Source organism: Callorhinus ursinus, unplaced genomic scaffold, assembly GCF_003265705.2.
Source record: "Callorhinus ursinus isolate GAN/ISIS: 27379988/994484 unplaced genomic scaffold, GSC_fseal_2.0 scaffold10, whole genome shotgun sequence".
Lineage (NCBI taxonomy): Eukaryota > Metazoa > Chordata > Mammalia > Carnivora > Otariidae > Callorhinus > Callorhinus ursinus.
The window spans coordinates 21,090,928-21,110,081 of record NW_027397072.1 but is presented as its reverse complement, the minus strand read 5'-3'; the positions used below and the strand labels follow the sequence as shown (position 1 = coordinate 21,110,081).

At 37.1% G+C, this 19,154-nt stretch overlaps 1 protein-coding gene across 5 annotated transcripts in view; it reads left to right on the top strand.

Annotated features, from left to right (window-relative positions):
- The window catches only part of ASXL2 (ASXL transcriptional regulator 2), a 141,407-nt gene that overhangs the window by 88,126 nt on the left and 34,127 nt on the right, over positions 1-19,154 (top strand). For 4 of the 5 annotated variants that reach the window (XM_025867869.2, XM_073897087.1, XM_073897085.1 and 1 more), the window contains 3 exons: positions 13,491-13,606; positions 17,791-17,917; positions 18,711-18,854. In XM_025867869.2, coding sequence (XP_025723654.1) covers positions 13,491-13,606; positions 17,791-17,917; positions 18,711-18,854 — 387 coding nt within the window. Of the gene's footprint in view, positions 1-13,088; positions 13,406-13,490; positions 13,607-17,790; positions 17,918-18,710; positions 18,855-19,154 lie in introns of those variants that run through there. The other variant, XM_025867870.2, reaches the window with a different exon arrangement.

Here is a 19,154-nt window from a genome sequence, read left to right as displayed (position 1 = left end):
CATATATGCTACAGTAGCTGTTTTGAGTAGTGGCTGTTACATGTTTGTTAAAGGTGATCTCTAAGAAATTCAGGTGTATTTATTGCAATACAGGAAGATCTAAGAAATAACAACAGAATCCCATTGTCAATAGGTTAATAGATTTAAATAACATAACCTTGCACTATATTTGGCATTATAATAGAAGATATTTAACAGCAAAGTAATAGCAAATTCAGAATTGTGGTCCAGATAAACTGTTATTGAACTGCCTTTGTATTCATTCCTCTTCTAGAAATTATCACATTATTGAATATTTATCCTCAGTTTACATTAAGATGAGATGTTCTGTGAAGATCTTTTCTCATTATAGGTAGTCTCTTAAACTGGGAGTAGAATGGGCTATATATGGTGTTTGGATGGTGAAGGTAAGAGGTGAACGTAATGTCATATGGAATTCATGTTTACTCTTTGCTGAGTGACCAACAATGAGGAATGATTTAGTTTCTCATAGGATGTGCTTCTCTTGTTCATGGGTCATACATATGGTATGTGGCATAGATATGTAAATTTTTAGGTACATATTATATAATCTCTGAATGTTTTTGTTCTCCAGTGGAGATTAATGTGGAAAGCTTGTAGTTAGCAGTGATAGGAGCAGCGTGCAACAGAGCAGTTCTAAATCAGTTACAGTTATTAATAAAGGTAAAGCAAAGTAATTGTGCCTATTTCTTTGTCTTATTTAGGGTTTTTACTCTCAGTCTGACATCATTTTAATTCAAATGCATTGTAAGACAGGAAGAACATTGAGATAGTATCAAAACCCACTTCCTTTTATGTACAAAAATAAAGAGTTCTGACAGCAAAACTGATACTTCTAGTTGAAAATCAATAGAAACTCTCTTGATAATAGATACACCTTTTAACCAAATAGGAACAGAGAACAGAACTTTGAAATTCAGTCCAATATTAAAACTAGTTTATTGATTTCCATGTAAAATGGAAGAACTTAGAAGTTCATAGTTTGGGTTCCTAATTATCAGACAGGAAACAATGTTCAGAGAAGAGCTTTATGGAATTCCAAGCCAAGGTAAGGTGGAATCAATTCAGAAAAAAAGATTAAAATCAACTTTTTCTGTTGCTTTGTTTTGCAGAATCATAGCTAAGCAAAGTCTCTGCCTTTTCCCCAAAATAAAATATAAATATTGCTGTATGAAGCAACAATAGAAGTATTTTTATCTTCTGGTAGAGAAAGTTTATTAAATTTTGGCCTGCTTTTAAAGTGTCTTAAGAAAAAAATTAATTATGTAAAATACACCTTTTTACTTACAAGGAATTACTAATTCTTTCCAGGGGCATAAACTAATGTTAATTTAATTGCTTGTTCAAAATTACTTTAAATCAGGAATTTGATAAATACTGTGTTTGGAGTTATTTCAAATACCAAAGACCTGCCTGCCCTCTAATAACCATTTCTGTATGTAAGTTTACTGAATGGGGATGATTATGTATATAATGTCTCCTTTAAAAAGTATACTCAGGAGAAAAACTCCTTTGGGCAAAGTTAACTTACATGGAGAGCAATCTTTGAGAGAGATCTTCTCTTTTTCTGTGGTGTGGTTGGTGGCTGAGCCAGAGGTTTTAGCTCTGTCATGTATTAAACATGGCTCCACTATTAGGACTTGGATAGGTAGGGTACCCAGAAGCAAGGAACGGTGCTCAGGTATGGCCTCTCCATCTTTGATTAGGGGATTGTTTGAATATTAATCAGTAGCCACAGCCTGCCAAATTTGAGGTAGACTGCACTTGGTGTGGGAAGTTAACAGTCTTTTAACTTCTGGAAATAAAATTCCTCAAAAGACAGACTGGTGAAAATAAAAACTCTCCCTTAAGAGAGGGATTGCTGTTTAGGAAGATTCAAACAATTTTGGATATCTCAGTTGTTAATCAGTCTTTCAGCTTTTAATCCTTCAACTATAGAAGGCTAAACTTCAATTTTGATGTTATTGCTTCATTATTTCTGATAGTATTTCTAATACTTGAGAGGGGCCCATTGAATATCTTCAGGAAGAAATAAAATAGGGATTATTCAGTAAAGCCTTTAATTCAAAGGTATCTAATGTGGATAGTCTGTATCCTTTTGACCTTGTTCAATATAATATCCATTGAAATGGAAAATTCTCCATGCTGTAATATATCTGAAAAGTAGTACCTTATGAATGTGTACTCAGTGGGTAGTAGTAATTGTCCAGCAACCTGAGACTATTTCAGTAAACTATGTAAAACTGGCTTTAAGTGCCTCAAGTTCTAGGGGCGCCTGGGTGGCTCAGTTGGTTAAGCGTCCGGCTCTTGATCTCAGTTCAGGTCTTGATCTTGGTTCAGGTCTCGATCTTAGAGTTTTGAGTTCAAGCCTCAAGTTACAAATTTGTTTAAAATAATTTTCTGGAAATAATTTTAAGCTTAAAAACTCATTTCTCTACTCGGGGTGGGGGGGCTGGTTTTTAAATCAAGTAACAAGTAACTGTGGGTCTTTTGATCAGAGTTTGTTAATATTTTAAAAAATGGTTAATATTTTATTATGTCTATGTATTTATATGAAAGCAAGCATTTTTTTTCCTAATCCAATACTAAAAATGTTCCTAAATAAGAGAGCTTTTAAGTGTTGAGCAGTCCACATTGGAGGACCAGTAGATCAGGATATAATCTTGAGAAGTATTATTTAGGCCATTCATTAGTTTACTTACAAAGTCAAAGAAATAGGGGTGCCTGGGTGGCTTAGTTGTTGGGTGTCTGCCTTCGGCTTGGGTCATGATGGGATCGAGCCCCGCCTTGGGCTCCCTGTTCCACAGAGAGCCTGCTTCTCCCTCTCCCACTCCCCCTGCTTGTGTTCCCTCTCTCGCTGTGTCTCTCTGTCAAATAAATAAATAAAATCTTAAAAAAAAATCAAAGAAATATCTCTATTTAGACTGCTTGCCACACTCATTCTTTGTCCAGTACGTATGTACTATTTGCCAGGTATTTGGGGGAGCGGCAGGCAGAGGGAGAAGCAGGCTCCCGGCCCAGCAGGGAGCCCAACACGGAACTCAATCCCAGGCCCTGGGATCATGACCTGAGCTGAAGGCAGATGCTTAGCCGACTGAGCCACCCAGGTGCCCCAGGGAACAAAATTTTTGTTTATAGACCTTTTGCTGTTGGTTTCCTCCTCTTGTCCATTTAAGATCTGAGTTAGTACACTGGCTTTTTTAAATTTTAATTTATTTTTATTATTACTATTTTTTCAAGTTTTTATTTAAATTCCAGTTCATTAAATACACTAGCTTTGATTTGTTTTTCTATTGACTATTGTTTATTGTGGTGTCTCTCCCAATTGGATGGGAGCGTTTTTCTACTGACTATTGTTTATTGTGGTGTCTCTTCCAATTGGATGGGGGCCCCCAAATGTGGGGCGACAATCAGGTGGAAGCTGGTGGCGCTGGTAGCACGGGCAGTCAAAGAATTCACCTGAGGCAGAACAAAGGAGATCAAAGTTTACTGAATACACCACAAGGGAGCAGCGGGCAGGACAGCAAAGGAGGGAATATCTGCATGAGGTGGTGGTGAGGACTCTTTTTAAAGGGGGAGAGTTAGGACAGATGGGGATGTATGGAATATTCCCCGTTTTTGGTAACTGTGCCTGGTTGTAAGTAGCCCATTGGTCAGTTAGGGCTTATGGATATTTTGAGGTGGGTCCCCTGATGGGCCCTTCTGTATTCAGCCTGGGGGGGCCGAGGTGGGCCCTTTTGCCTTGTTCAACATTCCATTGCTCAAGCCTGTTGCCTAAAAGTGACCTCTACATTTATGTTAGTTCAGTTTTCTAGTCACTGGTATTTGGGTTAAAAACATTCATTTCTGGGGCAGCTGGGTGGCTCAGTTGTTTGGGCGTCTGCCTTTGGCTTAGGTCATGATCCCAGGGTTCTGGGATCGAGCCCCGCATCAGGCTCCCTGCTCCGCGGGGAGCCTGCTTCTTCCTCTGCCCCTCCCCCCTGCTCATGCTCTCTTTCCCTTTTTCTCTCTCTCTCTCTCAAATAAATAAAATCTTAAAAAAAAAACGTTCATTTCCATTTCACTCTTGAAAATCATTTGTTCTGGGTAGTAGATTTCCTTGATACAGGATGAGATTAATTGGTGGCATTAATTGGTTTTATTTGAAGTAGTATAGAAGTGTGAGGGATTATTTTTCTCCAAGTGCCACTTTGTAAGATAGGATTATGAACAATGTCTCAGTCCTTGTGGGACTTTGTGGGCCAAAACACTGGTGTCCTAGCACTAACCAATGGTCCGTGAAACCCAGGAAATATTGGAATGGAGGGAAGGCAAAAAATCGTAACAAAGGTTTGATCTCCCACTGCTTTGTGCTGATAATGGAAACTACAGAAATATGTGTCTTGCACATGAATTTGTACACTGAAATTACCTGCAGTACAGATAATATCTACCAAGAAATAAATGTCATTTGTTTTTAAAAAAAAAGATTATAAATAGGGGCTTGATGAAGTTAAAATGCAGCCTTTAATGTTCATTTTTCAAAGTGCCCTATTCTTAATATCTTTATCCTTTTTAAAATGTAGCCCTAGGAAATCTTGGTTCCTTATTTTGTAACTCTGTGGGCACTATTCCCATGCCCTTCCCACACATCCCTTACCCTGCATCCTCCCCTCCCCAGCTAGCTGATTTATTCTCAAACTTTTCATCACAAAGTACTATTCTCTTCCCTCCTCTATCCATTATGGACACTTACAATAAAAATGGCCCAGCAGTGTCAAATTTCTATGAAAATACCTAAACGCTTGTTCTCACTTTTTGTATTTATCATATAGCCGACCAGTCTTTGGACTACATTCCTCCTCTAAAGGAAGAAAAACATAAAATGATCTTGTTCCCCCTTTTTTGAATTGAGAGTGGAAAATAACTCTACCTTCATGAGTAAATAATGAACGGTAATGATTTTTTTTTAAAGATTTTATTTATTTATTTGACAGAGACACAGCAAGAGAGGGAACACAAGCAGGGGGAGTGGGTAGAGGGAGAAGCAGACTTCCTGCCAAGCAGGAAGCCTGATGCGGGGCTCCAGCCCAGGATCCTGAGATCATGACGTTAGCCTAAGGCAGACGCCTAATGACTGAGCCACCTAGGGGCCCCTGTAATGATTCTTTACTAGCACTGCAGAGGCATTAGGCCAGCTCTCAGTCACTGCTCATCCTTCCTCAGAAGTAACTATTGTCCTGACTTCTGTCAATATAGTTTTACCTGTTTAAAATTTTTTATTAAATTATATATATTCAGAAAAATGCACCTTATGCAGCTTGTTGAATTTTCACAAATGGAACAACACCGTGAACCATCATTCAGATCAAAGAACAAAACATTGTCAACACCCCAGTAGTCCTCTCTGTGCTCCCTTCTGGTAATAACCATTGCCCCAAAGTAACCACTGTAATAATTTATGATAGTATAGATAAGATGTGTCTGGAGCAGAACCAGAAGCTGGTTTTAAACTTAAATCAAATCATGCCTTTTCTTTTTTTGGCCCAAATAATGTTTGTAAGTTTTCATCCATGTTTTTGTGTATATTCATCAAGTTCTTAAAACTGTATTCCATAACTGTTCTCCCCCAGTAGCTCTACGTATCTATCCTACCATTGATGAACATTAGGTTATTTCTAGTTTTTGCCTATTCTACTGTGAATGCTTTTGTATGTCTTTTTGTACTCGTTTCTTCTGGATATGTACTTGGGAGCAGAATTAACTATAGTGTATGCTGCCAGACAGTTTTTCAGAGTGGTTCTACCAATTTATACCCCCCACCAGTAATGCGTGAGTTCCAGCTATTTCACATGCTCACTAATTGTCAGCCTTCTAAATTTTAGACTTTGGTTAGTGTATAATAGTGTTCCATGTGGTTTTAAGTTGTGCTTTCATGATGGCCAACAGAATTGGAGTCCTTTTCATTATGAATCATTTGGATATCCTCTCTTATGCAGTGCCTTTTCCAGTCTTTTCCATTTTTCATGGGTCATCTTTTCCTTAGTGACTTGTAGTTTTTCATATATTCCCTTATTGAATATATATCTTGTAAGTAACGTCTCCCTCTTTATGTCCTGTCATTTTACTCTCTGAAAAGTGTCTTTTGATGAATTTCTCAATTTTAATATAATCCAGCACATCCTTAAGAAAATTGCCGCTCTCACTGACATGAAAATCCTTTCTTCTGGGCCATAAAACATGCCTTAACAAATTTAAAGGGATGGAAATGATCTAATGTCTGCTCTCAGTTCACAATTAAACTAGAAATCAGTAATAGAAAGATAACCGGAGGGGTGCCTGGGTGGCTCAGTCGGTTATGTCTGTCTTCGTCTTGGGTCGTGATCCTGGGGTCCTGGGATCAAGCCCCACGTCAGGCTGACTGCTCATCGTGATCTGCTGCCCCTCCCCCCAGTTTGTGCATGTGCGCACTCTCTCAAATAAATAAAAATCTTTTAAAAAGAAAGATAACTGGAAAATTGGAAAATACAAGGAGCTTAAACAACACACTTTGAGTAAAACGTGGGTCAAAGAAGAAATCTCGAGAAATTTTTAAATATTTTGAACTGAATAAAAGTGAAAACACAACATAACAAAATTTGTGGTATGCATTGAACAAAGCACTGATTTACCTTTTTTAAAAAACAGAAAAGACCTAAATAAACAAATTCAGGTTGAAGTAAATACCCAAACAAGAAAAATGTAAAACATGAGACTTTTCCACAGTGCTTTAAGAACTTAGATGAAATGGAATGATTTTGTAGGAAAATAGAATGCATAAAAATTGAACCCAATAGAGATAGAAAATCTAAACGATAAATTTTCGTACCAATAGGGATATAGAAGAGCTCCCCTTCAATTGAACAACATACTTAAATGGCTTTTCAGGGAAATTCAACCATATGTTAAAGGATCAAACAAGCCTAATGTTTTAAAAACTATTCCAGTGCAGGAATAGTTTATATTATTCAGATTCTTTTAGGAAGTAAAATTTCAAAACTTTTTAGAGTACAGCGCCATCTTGGGAATACTGAGGGAAAATCTTAAAGGTAGCATATAAAATCCAACCATACGTTAAAAATTATAAATCCTAAACAAATGGGGTTTTAGGTTGTAAGTATGATTCACTACTGGGAAATCCATTATTATTCATCATATTAGTAGATGATATGGAAAATCCTATTGCCATTTCTATACTTGCTGAAAGGCCTTTATGTAAATTCAGTACTCAATAAAATTGAGAATTGATGGATACTTCTTTAACATAATAACTGAGTCAGAAAACCAGCATCTTAATGGGGAAACACTAGTGGCTTGCTCTTGAGCTAGAAGTCAAGAACAAGGTGCCCAGTATCTCAGTTCTTAGATCTCAACACAAGGAAGCAAGAGAAGCAGTTGGAACAGTGAGCAACAAAAAAGGGGGAAATGTGCGGATGGTACAGTTATGGATCTGACAAAAGAATCAGTGGAGATAAAGACTGATGAAGAAGGTAAAGAATTTGGTAAAGTAGCAGATGTAAATAAAATTAATATTTGGCAACCAGCCATATTTAGAAAAAGGGAACACATTCAAAATAACTACAACAGCAGAAACTCTGAGCATGACCTTTGTAAGATATGTGCAAAGGTGTTAGAACTGAATTTCCAAAAAAGGTGGAAATGGGTTCATTTTTCATACCATACTCTAGGATAAATTCCAAACAAATGAGAGATATAATGTAAAACATGAAACCAAGTACTAAAGGAAAACATGGTGAGTTCCTTTTAAAACCTGAGAATAATGAAACTTTTTAAACTGTTTCTGGAAGCATGTGATTTTATCCCCTGACTCAGCAAACCCACCTCTCAGAATCAGTCCACAGATACAACGTCAGCAATACAAAACAGCATAGCTTAAACTAACGCTTCTCAAATTTGAGCATGCATCAGAATTAGGTGTTTATTTCGACAGATTCCTGAGCCCTATCTTCAGAGTTTCTGATTCAGTAGATCTAGGCTGGGATCTAGTAATTTGCATTTCCAAAAGATTTTTTATTTTATTTTTATTTTTTTAAAGATTTTATTTATTTATTTGAGAGAGAACGAGCACGGGGGAGCGGCAGAGGGAGAGAGAGAAGGAGGCTCCCTGCTGAGTAAGGAGCTTGATGTGTGGGGCATCATCCCAGGACCCTGGGATTATGACCTGAGCCGAAGGCAGACTCTTTTTTTTTTTTTTTTTTTAAGTTTTTTTAGTTTATTTTTTAGAGAGCGAGCGGGAGAGAAACAGCATGAGAGGGGAGAGGGTCAGAGGGAGAAGCAGACTCCCTGCGGAGCCAGGAGCCCGATGTGGGACTCGATCCCAGGACTCCAGGATCATGACCTGAGCTGAAGGCAGTCGCTTAACCAACTGAGCCGCCCCTGAAGGCAGACTCTTAACTGACTGAGCCACCCAGGTGCCCCTCCAACAGATTTTAAAATACTGATTGTTTTTCTTCGTGTAACATCTTAAGAGCCACTGGTTAGGACATTGTAGTAATAAGAGCAAAAATCCAGAAAGAACCAATATACTCATCATTCTGGTTGAAGTAATTATAGCACATCTGCACAATGGAATTCTGTGTACCTATTAAAAGGAATGTGGTAGATCTCTATATTCTGTTCTAGAATGTTCCCCAAGGTATATTAATTATTTTAAGTTTTAAAAAATCGGTATTCTAGACAGCTTATGTACTTGATTTTTTGCTTAAAGAAATGAGTAAAAGTATTAAAATACCTATACTGTTTTCACCAAAACAAAAATACAAGTATAAAAACAGTGGAAGGATACAAATTAATATAAATGATTTCATAAACAGGAAGAGAAATAATAAAAGGGTGTATACAGGGGAGGGAGCTAGACTTATATGGAAGTCAGTTTTATCGCTTTACAATAATTACAACAAGTTTTTAAAATGTACTTTCTAGGGGTGCCTGAGTGGCTCAGATGGTTAAGTGTCTGCCTTTGGCTCAGGTCATGATCTTGGGGTCCTGGGATGGAGTCCCGCATAGGGCTCCCTGCTCCTTGGGAGCCTGCTTCTCCCTCTGCCTCTCTCTCTCTCTCTCTCTCTCTCTCATGAATAAATAAATAAAGTCTTAATAAAATAAAATGTACTTTCTAGAAATATGAAACAAAGCAAACTCAAGAATATGTCAAATTTGTGGCATAGTGACATAAGTAAGTTGCTTGGAATCTTAGTTATAGGAGACCAAACATCAATAAATCTTAAACTGCATTCGATAGTCTTATTTTCAGTAATAGGTACGGTTTCTTTGAAATTAGGTCTATAGTAGAAAGCAAATTAATAATTATAGTAATGTTATCAGGAACCAGGATTATCAAGGAAGAAGAGAAGTGATAGAATTATAGAATCAGAAAAGTTAGGTGACAGTCCTGTAATCTTAAATTTAATTTGGTATCCATCCATGAATTTATTTTTCTCTTTATTAAAAAAAGGCCTTTCTTGTTTTAACCATTGAAAAGTCCTAGAACCAGTAGTAACCCCTAGCAGTGCGCACCCCCTACCCTGCAGCACATGGTCTTTTAATAACATTTACATTTAAAAGATACCAGTGTCTTTGGAGAAGTGGCTGATCCAAGTTGGGCAAAAAAATATGCAAGGTTGCCTGAGACACTTTCTTTGGCAGATAGCGAGGAAGCTGGATACTGCTGAGGTCATGTCCCAGAGATGGTTTACACCTTGAAGGCTTGGCCACAAAACCAAAAGGTTACAGTTTGAATGCCAAATTTGTAATGATTGGTTTTGATTTAAACATTTTAAATACTTAAACATCTATGGGTTGATGATGACACTTCAAAATCAGTTTTACGTACTATTAGCTTTCTGAGACTGCTGTAACAAATTACCACCAACTACATGCCTCTAAAGACAACAAAATTTAGAGGCACCTGGGTGGCTCAGTCATTAAGCGTCTGCCTTCGGCTCAGGTCATGATCCCAGGGTCCTGGGATCAAGCCACGCATCAGGCTCCCTGCTCAGCAGGAAGCCCGCTTCTCCCTCTCCCACTCCCCCTGCTTGTGTTCCCTCTCTCGCTGTCTCTCTCTCTGTCAAATAAATAAATAAATCTTAGGAAAAAAAAAAGACAATAAAATTTACTTTCTCATGTTCTGGAGGCCAGAAGTCTGAAATCAGGGTGTCAGCAGGGCCATACTCCCTATGGAGGCTCTAGGGGAGAACTCTGTTTCTTGTATTTTTTAGCTTCTGGTGGTTGCTGACTTACTTGCCTTGTGGCCGCATCACTATAATCTCTGCCTGTTTTCACATCACCTTCTTTTCTGTCTGTCCTCTGTGTCATTGGATTTAGGACACTTGAGATAATCCAGGATGATCTCATCTCAAGATCCTTAACTTAATTACATCTGCCAAGACTCTTTTTCCAAATAATGTAACATGCACAGATTCTGAGGATTAGGGCATAACTTTTGGGTGGCCACCATTCAGCCCACAAGTACCCACTCATTTTGAAAATATACTGAGTTTGGATCTTGGTTGTGCCCCTTAATGTCTGAGTCCTCTGGCAAGCTAATTAAATTTCCTGATATGCAAAATTTAGATGATATTACAATATACAAAGAATGTGTATATTTGAAATTTATGTATAAATATATGTCCTTGGATTGAGCCCAGTGTCAGTCTTCCTGCTCAGTGGGGAGTCCGCCTCTCCCTCTCCCCGTGGTACCCCCCCCGCTTGTGCTTCTCTCTCTGCCTCAAATAAATAAATAAAACCTTTTAAAAAATAGATATATGTCCTTAAAAATCTTTTCATATTTTTATTTGTGTAGAAAAATGTCAGTAAGGATGCTAATCCAAATATATTATTTAGTTCTCGGGGTAGAATTGCAAGAGTTTGGGTGGGAATAGAAAGGACTTGTACCCACCTTAGAGGGTAGTTCAGTGAAATTCTGTTCAGATGAACCTAGCATGCTGTTAGAGGCATACAAGATAGTTACTTTTGGTTGCTCTTATTAATAAAATTGTGCCTGTCAGTGTAGCCACTAAAAGTAATTACGAGAGAGGTTTCCCAGCATGTGCTTAAGCCTTTAATATTTAAAAGTTAGGACAAAGTTTAACTTTCATAGAAGTTGAGACCTGTACTTGGCATTAAGTCAATTCTGGGAGATGTTCCTTACTGGTGGGTCCTGAAATTTTCATGATTTACTTCAGCTGGCTTGAGATAATGTCTATGGTTCATTTGTTAGAAAGGGCTTTTGCCTTAAGGGGGAACAGTCCAAATAGTTTGCCGTGGTAATTACAGATAGCTTTATTGTCTCTTTTTCAGGCTGCAAAGTGGAATTCTTATATACACTAATGGAATTATTTTGTTTGTTTTCTGTTTATTTTCAGGCGGTATTTGAGGTGGGTAAGGAAATAATATATTTTCAGATTTCTGCAAACCATTAAAAAGAATGAACATAGTCAAATATTAATAGTCTTTATTTTTATTATGTCCCTTTAGAAACATTGGTCAAATCAAAAAGACAGGCAATAACAAGTGTTGAGAAGGATTAGAACCCTCATACATTCCTGTAGAATTGTGAAAATGGTATAGCCATCTTGGAAAACATTTTGACAGTTCCTCAAAAAGTTAAACATAGAGTTGATATAAGACCCAGCAATTCTACTTTAAGATCTGAACACAGAAGAATTGAAAATATATGTCCAACACAAAATCATGCTAATGAGTGTTCAGAGTGGCCAGAAGGGGAAACAACCCAAATGTCCATCAGCTAATGAATAAACAAAATGCAGCATATGCATACAATGGTCTATTATTCGATGATAAAAACGAAGTATTGATACATGCTTCAGTATGGATCAAACTTCAAAACATGGTCAGTGAAAAAAGCCAGTCACAAAAGAGCACGTATTAATGATTCCATTTATATGAAAGGTCTAGAATAGGCAAATGCATAAGGACAGAAAGTAGATTAGTGATTGCATAGCACTAGGGGCATAGTTAGGGAAAGAGGGGTGATAGCCAACCAGTGCAGGGCTTTTTGTGGGTGGTGAAAATAGATTCTGGTGATGGTTGCACAACTTCTAACCAAAGCCATTGAATTTTTACACTTTAGGTGAATTGTGTGTTATATAAATCTTAGTAAAGCTGTTGTTTTTTAAAATTCGTTAACGTAAGTAGACTGAGGATGTGGTTTCTTTTCGCTGCTCAGTTATCTCAAGAACTTTATTTTTGTATGATATATCACAGTGAATTTTTTCTTAATGTTGCATTTTATGTCAATTCTTTCCCATATATAAACCTTATCATAAGGGTGGGAGTGCAAAGTCAGGTATGCCAAGTATGAAAAGTCGCCTTCTTAGTATTGTCCTCTTTAAATGTTATCTACCGTGTATTCCTTTCTTAGGATTTATAAAAATATGTTGAAAAGCTGTTTTCCCAAACTTGTATATTCCAGTGAACCATGCTTCTGCATTTTTATGTCAGGTAGCTACCCACCGACATACTTTATATGTTATCTTCAAGCTTTTAGCCATACCATGAAATCCCATTTTGCTATCTGGGCCTTTTTAGTCCAATTACTATGGAAGGAGAAGGTGTTAGTAAGCATGTACTTACTCTTCCAGAGTTATCACTAGCAGTAGCGATTGCTATTTTATTATTTCTGTTATTAAGGGGTCTGAATCAGCATTTTCTTTGTTATCTCTTATCATGAGTAATGCACTGCTGAACTTTACAGAATATAAAAATCTAATTGCTATTTTAGTATAATAGGCTCCTGAAGGGAAAACCGTTATTCATATAAGACTAAGGTTTGGCCAAGCTCTGATGAGGTATAAAACAAGTAGTGATGAAGTAGAGAGAAATTTCACCCTGTGCAAATGTACATTGCTTCCATGAGAGAAATCCTAAAGCATCCTCTCACACTGGTAGTCCTGAAACTGTTGATTTAAGAGATGAAGTAATACTAAGAATTAAAGCTGTAGTAGAGTTTTTGAGGTGGAGTGGCCTTATTGCCTTCATTTTAAAGATAGGGAAAACTGGGACCCAGTCTGTCAGCCCAGGGCTCTTTCACGATATCATGTTGTCATTAGATTTACCTTAACATACATGCTATCCAACAGGCTCTAGAATCTTCTCTAAGTTTTACCTAATTTGATGACTCATGGTTTATATTCTGCTTCCTGTTTCAATCAGTCTATTGAAAAATCAAAGAATGAAAAGTAATGAATACTAACTCCCATCCCTTCCCCATCCTATCATCCTTCACTAGAGCTTTCTGAGGAAATAAACTGAAAAGGGAGGCTGTTTGCAGTAGAACTCCAAAAAGAAGATCCTTCCCAAAAGTGTTTGGTCACAGTTCTTAATACAGGTAGCAGCATATGATTGGGGAAGGAATGGTGCTTGATGTCAACTCTGATAACCACATTATTTATTGTCATTTTTCTCCCCACTAGTATCGTCTAGACTGTCACAGCCATCTTCTCCCCAGTCAGGCTGCCCATCACCTACCATTCCAGCAGGTAAAGTCATTTCTCCATCACAGAAGCACAGCAAGAAGGCACTAAAGCAGGTAATCATGCTAGCCTGTGTTTATCAAGTCTTATCTCCTACATTAAAAATTCATGATTCTAGAAGTCATTGAAAATTTTTTGAAAGGGCATTAGGTCCTTTTAAGGAAAAATTTCATGCAGTTTCCCACTTTGGATTTAATAATTTATGTACTTGTGTGCTATAGGTTTGTGGTAGCTAGTCTTTTTATCATTTTTTTTTAAAGATTTTATTTATTTATTTGACAGAGAGAGAGACAGCGAGAGAGGGAACACAAGCAGGGGGAGTGGGAGAGGGAGAAGCAGGCTTCCCATAGAGCAGGGAGCCTGATGCCGGGCTCGATGCCAGGACCCTGGGATCATGACCCGAGCTGAAGGCAGACGCTTAACGACTGAGCCACCCAGGCGCCCCTTTTCATCACATTTTAAAAGCTCTTTATTTGTTCCTAATTTGCTAAGAGGTTTTTGTTTGTATGCATGTTTGTGGGTAAATTATGAATAGGTGTTGAACTTTTTGGCTTTGTTTTATTCAGCATTTATGGAGATGATCAGGTAGCTTTTCTCTTTAAAATTGCTAATATACAGACTTCCATGACTAGATTTTCTAATGTTAACATATACTTAGCTTTCAGGAATAAACTCTACATGTTTGTTCCATATTTTTTAATATGTTATGGATTTTTCTTTTTTAAGATTTCTGCTTGGATTTTGCTGTTTTCTTGTACAATTCTTGTACAATTTTGGAATCAGGATGGTTCTAGCATTATAAAATAAGCTGGGTAGCTCTCTGCATTTTTCTAGATTTTTGGAAAATAATTATAGAATTGTTTTCTTAGCACTTCAGTTTCATTTGTTACTGATCTGATTTGATTCCTGCTTTTTGAACTAATTTTGGAAAAAATCTTTTTCTTAATTTTGGATATTTATTTCTCTGAGAAAATGGCCCATTTCATCTGACTTTTAAAATATTTGCATAAAATTGTAGTAGCATTCCTTTATGTTTCTTTTTCGTTCCTCAGTGTTGTTCACTTATAATATATCTTTTTTTCCCCAGTGCTACTTGCCATTGGTCTGTGTTATTGGGCTTTTCAAAGAACTTTTTTTTTTTGAAATGCAAATGGTCAATAAATACAGATTCACTAATAACTGAACATGACAGACTACTTTTTTCCTCAGATTGGTATAAACTGAAGAACTTAATTATCAGGCATTGGCAAGTGTATAGAAAAATGGCTACTGGTAGTTTGCTGATGGAATATAAATTATTGTACTTTGGAAAGAAATCTTGTGATTATTAAAATTGTGAAGGCACATACCCCATGACTAAGCATTTGAACATTTTGGAACTTAGGTTAGAAAAATACAAATATCCATACCAGTTACACACATACACACAGAAAAATATTTGCATTCAAGTTTGTAACAGCAAAAACTTGCAAGTAACCAAATATATATCAGTTAGGGAATTCCTTCGTAAATGATGCCATTTCTATATGCAAGATCAAGTTTGTAATCTGTTTGTTTTATGTATATAGACCTGGAAGCATCATCACACTGTAATGTTGAATCACTAAAATTAGTTGTATTACAACATATAGAGTGTAATACCAATGATAAAAATAAACACATACCTACAAAACAATATTATATATATACACATATATATTTAAAGATTTTATTTATTTATTTGACAGGGAGAGAGAGACAGAGAGGGAACACAAGCAGGGGGAGTGGGAGAGGGAGAAGCAGGCTTCCCGCTGAGCAGGGAGCCCGATGTGGGGCTCGATCCCAGGACCTGGGATCATGACCTGAGCCGAAGCAGACACTTACTGACTGAGCCACCCAGGCGCCCCACAATATTATATTTTTATTAGAAACACACATTAGTGTAAAAAAAAGAAAAAACTCAATAAGGAAAAATAAATTGACTGTAGTTATCTCTGAAGATTAGGGGACAAGACTGAGTGGTGGTCAAGAGAGTTTAACTTCATGTTTGAATTAAATGGTAAAGATATAATCATGTATTATGTAATTGAAATTTTTAAAAATTATGTAGGCCTTAAAATATTAAAAGAAGTATTTAAAGCAAAAGCGCTTTTATTAAAAGAGTTTCAGAAATTTGATAGGATTTATTGCTGTCTGCCTGGATTAATCTCATAGCAGTTGTATTTTTATAAATTTTTTGAAAGATTTTAAGAAGTGTAAGATGCTTCCTTCCACAGGAAAAAGGCATGTATTTTCCTAAACCTTGTTAGATAATGCATGACATGTTTACTACTCCTGTATTATACTCCTATAATCCCAGGAGTTGAATGTATTTTCTTTAAAGAATACCAGTATGGAAAAATATGTAAATTAGGTTGTTGGTATGTAAAGTAAGACCTTGCCTCCAGTGTAAGTTTTTTATAGTATTAGGTGAGAAAAATTACTTCAATATAAGGTATCCTGTATAACGATAAAGGTGGTTGTTTTTTTAATTTTAAAATAGAATTAGGAATAGAGTTTGTAAACTACTGAGGGAGGAAAAAACTGAATACAGTTCTTAAATAGGCTATAAGTTACTCTGTTTCTATCATGTGTCTGAATTTACACCATCACAGCAGGGATAGATGAGAGCAAATGGTTCTATTAAATTTTGCACTAGGGGCGCCTGGGTGGCTCAGTTGGTTGAGCGACTGCCTTTGGCTCAGGTCATGATCCTGGAGTCCCGGGATCGAGTCCCGCATCGGGCTCCCTGCTCAGCAGGGAGCCTGCTTCTCCCTCTGTCCCTCTTCCCTCTCGTGCTATCTCTCATTCTCTCTCTCTCTCTCAAATAAATAAATAAAATCTTTAAAAAAAAAAATTTTGCACTAACCTAGAATAATGTGGATATTGTGAGTGACAAGGAAAGACCCAGTGGCCGCCCCCCCGGATTTTCTGTTCTGATTGCGGAGAATGAGAGGGAAGCTGTCATCAGTGATCAGACAACACCAACAGTTTTTTTATACATTGTGCTCCTGCCGTGGCTGTTAAAAATGTTGTAGGTAAATGTAAGCCAGATCCCTGACTCACTCAGTTCATTTTTTCCTTTGGCAGCTAAGGTCAAGAACAGTTGTTGCACCATGACTATATAACATTGCCAGAGATGAGGGTGAAGAGGCAATGGGAACCAAGTAGCCAGTTATTCCACACTTTTTTGCATGATAGTCTTGATGGTTAAAGCTTAAATTGGCAACCTAGCAAGGTCATAGATGTCCAACCTTTTCCTGAAATGTAGCTTTACTTTCTTAGTTTCTGTGTTTTTTTTTTTTTAAACCTTGAATTAAAAAGTTGCCTTCAGGGGCGCCTCTGTGGCTCAGTCGTTAAGCGGCTGCCTTGGGCTCAGGTCATGGTCCCAGCGTCCTGGGATCGAGCCCCACATCGGGCTCCCTGCTCAGTAGGGAGCTTGCTTCTCCCTCTCCCTCTGCCTGCCTCTCTCTCTCTGTGTCAAATAAATAATAAAATCTTAAAAAAAAAAAAAGTTCCCTTCATATATTTTCATGACTAAACTCTGGGAAGTTGTCATCTTTTTCATTCTAAATAGTTTAGTGTATTCTATAAACTAGAAACGTTATAGAAATTAAAATATGCTGAAATAGCCAGAAGAAATTATACTATTCTTAGAACCAGTGTTTTGTAACTTTCCTTCCCTTCTATTTACTGTGTTGCTGTAAATTGCTGAGGATTTGGTCATTGGGCCAAATCTTATTGCTCTTACAGGAGATGAGAATCAAATGATTATTTAACACCAATTGTTCAAATGTATCATCTCTGAAATAGATGTAAGCTAAATATTTATATTTCTGCATAGAGCTAATGCAGACTGGGACTCTCTTTGGTCAAGGGCTTAGAATTTTATTTCCAGAAATGATTGGAAACCTCTAAGTTTCTGCTGCTACAAGTATGGGAAGTCCATGCCTTACTGGTGATTTTTAAGTTCTAAAAATGTTTGTGACTGATTCTCATATTTATACACAAGAGTAATACTGCCCCAAAATATGCAGACTCTTAAGTATCATTTTGGGCTTGTATTTAATTGGTTTCATTAAGGTTTTTGTTTACTTTGATAGCTTTCAAAGAAATGGGATGGTCATCATGCTTCTCACCACTTAAAAAGCATTCACTTCCTGTTATTAATTACTAAAAAATGATGTTATTTTGTTGCTTATAGTCAGTTTTCTTTTTATAGGCTCTAAAACAGCAACAGCAGAAGAAACAGCAACAGCAGTGCAGGCCGAGCATGTCCATCTCCTCCAGCCAGCCTCTCTCTCTGAAGACTGTCAAAGCAGCCAGTGACTCTATACCTGCCAAACCTGGTAGGCAGACTTGGGGTCTTTTGAATGGAAATTTCTTTTTCCAGAATTTTTATGCTGTTTTTCTAATTTGTATACCTTATCATTTATTTTTAAATTACTGGGTTTATTTACGTAGTCTGTTACTGCCAGATCATCAGTATAAATCTTTTCAGGAGAAATGGGAAAATTTATGCAGAATCATCCATCATGTAGTTACAAAAAAATAAATCGGCGAGATGTGCATGTTAGAATGGAATCAATGACTGACTTCCAAGATGTCTAACCTAGTAATAATTTGGACGCCTCTAATCATTGACCTTACAAAGCTGATGTTGCCAAGACACTCAGACTAAACTCTTCACCAGTTCTCTCCTTTAAAGATAAAAAAGTTTTCCCATAACATAGGCTGCATTTGAGTTTCCATTGGATATAAACACAGCCTTTGGATTTTTGATGTTGTTGTTTGTTTTGTTTTGTTTTTCATCTAACCCAGATTAGATACAGGCTTTGTATTTTATTACACAATTCATTTTGATACTAGCTGATTATATGGGCCTGCCAAATTTAAATGGTATCTTGCAGAACTTTGCATTTTTGTTAGGAAGGAAATTTACCACCAGAAACAAATAATGTGCTGGGAAGAAGGAAGTGATTTTATTTTATTTTTTAACTCTGAATTTGCAGACTCAAAACGCATTTGCAGGGTCACATTGCATCATACGTAACTCCTTTTAGTTTGTGTTGAATGATTTGTTTGATTGATTTCTGTCTATAACCTCAGTGTCACCAGTCTTTGCTATATTTTTTCTCTTAGCAATATGGGAAGGAAAGCCATCTGATGGGCAGTCAGGCAGCCCTCAAAACTCAAACTCTAGTTATTCTTGTTCAGTTCAAGTGGAAAATCCCTTGCTGGGCTTGGGGAAGAAGTCATTCCAGAGGTCTGACAGGCTCCACACAAGTAAGTTAATTTACAAAGACTTCAGTTCTGCATCTTAATTTATCAACTCTGTGTTTGAAATTCATCAGCTGTTTTGTGGTTTCGTTCTTTTTCTGACAACAGGTTGTTTTGTCCAGCATTATTTATGTCTTATTTCTGTGTACGGAAAAGTAGAAGGACTCGTAATTAAACATGCTAAACTGACCCTTTTTTTTCCCTGCTCCCTTTGAAATCCCACTAAGATGGGAATATGGAAATCCAAAAGATTAGATCCATAAGGGTGAAGAAAACAAGGAGACAACAGATGGGCAAGCAGTGTCA